Consider the following 3,305-nt stretch of genomic DNA (forward strand, 5'->3'; position numbering starts at 1 on the left):
GGCATGTGTTTTATTTTTAATCATCAGAAGTTACAAATTGTTTAAAGAATCAAGTTTCGTGCACAGCACTTATTGAAGTTCTATGTGAATGTGTATGTTTGTTTGATTACTGCCCTGTTTGGTAATTCTATCCATGCCAAGGTTTGTACTTTGCCTCTTTTCAGACTCATTACACCACACTTCTTGAGTCCAAATTCCATGCTAACATCAACACTAAAACTGTGGATTGTGTTCAAAGAACTCACTTGCACCTCATCCTTACCATACAGCTGCACATCATCCATGAAGAGAAGACGGTGGATTCTTTGTTTCTCCCTTGAACTGATATTCAAGGTTTGTTTTCCTCAGCACCAAGGTCAGAGGGAGCATGCAAGGTACAAAAGCATTGAAGATAAGCTATCTCTTTGGAAAATTCCTCTCTTGAGCCTATATGATGTCACCTTAGTTTCCCAACTCTTCATAATTCTCTTCAGAAAACATGTTACATTTCTTGCAAATCCAAACATATCTAAGCACTCAATGATCCGTGAATATGTGTTTGTGTGCATGTGATTGTCTCTAACCATTTGACAACTAGTATTAGTTTGCTTGCCTATAACTTAGCAGTTTGATAAAAAGAGATCAGTAGAACAGGTACCACACTTAGAATAAGTACTGAGATCAGTTTGATTGGTGCACATGAAAATTATTTATGTGAGACCATCTGAGGGAAAAAAAATTAAGGAATGGTTTAGTTGTATTTTTGCTCCCCATGAACAACACTTCCTCAAGCCATGCTCTCCCAAATTAGATTTTCATTGTTGATTGTGGTGTGTAAACTCAATGACAATTAACATATTTTTGCAAGCTATCAAAACATCATTTAATCCCAATATATGCTCTGAAACTTATCTTATACCAAATGTTGAGGTGGGATTACACAGCTGGAGTGAACTTGAAACCATGAGGTTGGGAAGAAAACTTCTTAACCACACAATCAATAACCATGCTTATATATATTTATATATATATATATGTTAGAAGTATGGAGGGCTGGTTTATGGGATTACCTCGGGTTTCCATAAAGGGATCAGCTTTATGGCATATTGTCAGAGCCCCAAAACCTGTTGGCCTAAGACCCTTTCAATATATATATAGGCGCAGGAGTGGCTGTGTGGTAAGTAGCTTGCTTACCAACCAAATGGTTCCAGGTTCAGTCCCACTGCATGGCACCTTGGGCAAATGTTTTCTACTATAGCCTTGGGGCCGACCAAAGTCTTGTGAGTGAATTTGGTAGATGGAAACTGAAAGAAGCCCATCATATATATGTATATGTATATATATGCATGCGTGTGTGTGCTTGTGTGTCTGTGTTTGTCCCCTCAAGATCGCTTGCCAACCGATGCTGGTGTGTTTATGTCCCCATAACTTAGCGGTTTGGCAAAAGAGACCGATAGAATAAGTACTCTTCGCAGAATGAGGAACAGTGAACTGTCCGTCACCTGCGCAACACTGCTTCAATGGCCCGTTCACGTTCTTTGCTGAACGAGGAACAGCAAACTGTTCATCGCCTGTGCAATGCTGCTTCAAAGGCCTGTTCACACTCTTCGCAGAAAGAGGAACAGTGAACTGTCTGTCGCCTGTGCAATACTGCTTCAATGGACCGTTCGCGATCTTCGGAGAATGAAGAACAGCAGACTGCCTGCCACATGCATGACACTGTTTCGATGGCAAGTTCATGCTTCTCACAAAATGAAGACCATCACCAAAGTATGCTTACCTGTAACCTTCATAGAGCAGCTGACAGGCTAGGACTTCAACGGCCCTCAAGTAAGTTTTGGTCATCAAAAGCTCTCACTTACAATCCCAGTTGTGGTCTATGGCCCTTGTAGGCCTGCCTACACAAGGAAAGATTACTTGATAAATGGTGTATGCTCTAAGAATTATCTCAAAAAATTTGTGTTCCAGACTCAAACTGTTCAAGACGGGTACCCACTGTATGGGTGTAGGAAGCCATGTGATGGAGGCTTAAACTTAACCATAGGGAAATTTGAAGTTGACAATAGAGAGATAGTACCTTACTATTCGCTTCTTTTAAAGATATTTAAAGCGAATATTAACATTGAATTTTGCAATTCCATCAAGTCAATCAAATGTGTCTGCAAATACGTTAACAAAGGGTTCAATGCCGTCATGTTTGGCCTCCAAGGCATCAACCAACACGATAAAGTAATGCAATGCCAGGCTGCATGGTACATAAGCAGCAATGAAACATTTTGGTGTATTTTTGGTTTTCCAATACACGAAAGGTATCCTGCTGTTCACCTGCTGTTCATCTGAAAAACAGCCAAAGAGTGTATTTTCTTTTTCTTTATTGCCCACAAGGAGCTAAACATAGAGGGGACAAACAAGGACAGACAAAGGGATTAAGTTGATTACATCGACCCCAATGCATAACTGGTACTTAATTTATCGACCCTGAAAAGATGAAAGGCAAAGTGGCCCTCGGTGGAATTTGAACTCAGAATGTAACAGCAGATGAAATACCGATAAGCATTTCGCCTGGCATGCTAATGTTTCTGCCCAGGTAGCACAGGCTCCATCAGATACTATGCTTACTGTGTTTTTTAAACTTTATCAGGTTGATCCCTTTGCACGGACACTCCTTTACCCACAAGTTCTATCCTACAACATCTGGAACAACAAAACGTGGAGGAGAAGGAAGACAGGTAAAACTGTTGAAGGGCATGAAGGCATTAAGTTCAATGATTGCCTTGGGTGTGTTTATACAGTGCACCCAAATCAGACTGAGTGCTTTCATCTCTGTCTTCTACACAAAGTAAAAGGCCCAACTTGCTTTTGGGATTTAAGAACTGTGGATGAAGACGTTTTTGTAGCATACAAGGAGGCATGACAACAGCTCGAACTTCTTGAAGATGACAGGCAGTGGCAAGCCTGCTTATCAGAGGCTTGTGTATCCAAATCGCCTGGAAGACTGAGAACACTTTTTGCTGTTATACTGCACAATTGTGTATCCAGTAGTCCATATTCTTAGTGGCTTCAGTTTAGGAAAGACCTGTCTGAGAACTGTAGGCGAGCCACTCAGCTTCGATTCCCTACTTTAAGCATAGGTTTTGCTGATACAATATACAACCTAGTGCTGACTGAGATTGAAAACAAGACTTTAGCTTTATGCAGTGATGTAATGACCACTTATGGGCTTCCCCCGGCTGCAAGGCCTACTTCAAATGATTTCCCTTCTGAGATTGTTTGGGAAACATCTTATGACATTACAGAACTATATGCATATGTACAGATCAATGAGG

At 40.8% G+C, this 3,305-nt stretch overlaps 1 protein-coding gene across 1 annotated transcript in view; it reads left to right on the plus strand.

Moving 5' to 3' along the window:
• The first annotated feature begins 1,499 nt into the window (after positions 1 to 1,499).
• Positions 1,500 to 3,305, plus strand: part of LOC115225476 — a 3,166-nt gene continuing 1,360 nt past the window's right edge. Inside the window, exons 1-3 of the mRNA XM_029796434.1 lie at positions 1,500 to 1,603; positions 2,621 to 2,708; positions 3,035 to 3,305. The exon at positions 3,035 to 3,305 is cut by the window's right edge and continues 326 nt beyond it. Of these exons, the coding sequence (XP_029652294.1) occupies positions 1,500 to 1,603; positions 2,621 to 2,708; positions 3,035 to 3,305 (463 nt within the window). The remainder of the gene's footprint in view (positions 1,604 to 2,620; positions 2,709 to 3,034) is intronic.

The sequence above is a fragment of the Octopus sinensis genome, linkage group LG2, assembly GCF_006345805.1.
Source record: "Octopus sinensis linkage group LG2, ASM634580v1, whole genome shotgun sequence".
In the NCBI taxonomy this organism is placed as follows: domain Eukaryota; kingdom Metazoa; phylum Mollusca; class Cephalopoda; order Octopoda; family Octopodidae; genus Octopus; species Octopus sinensis.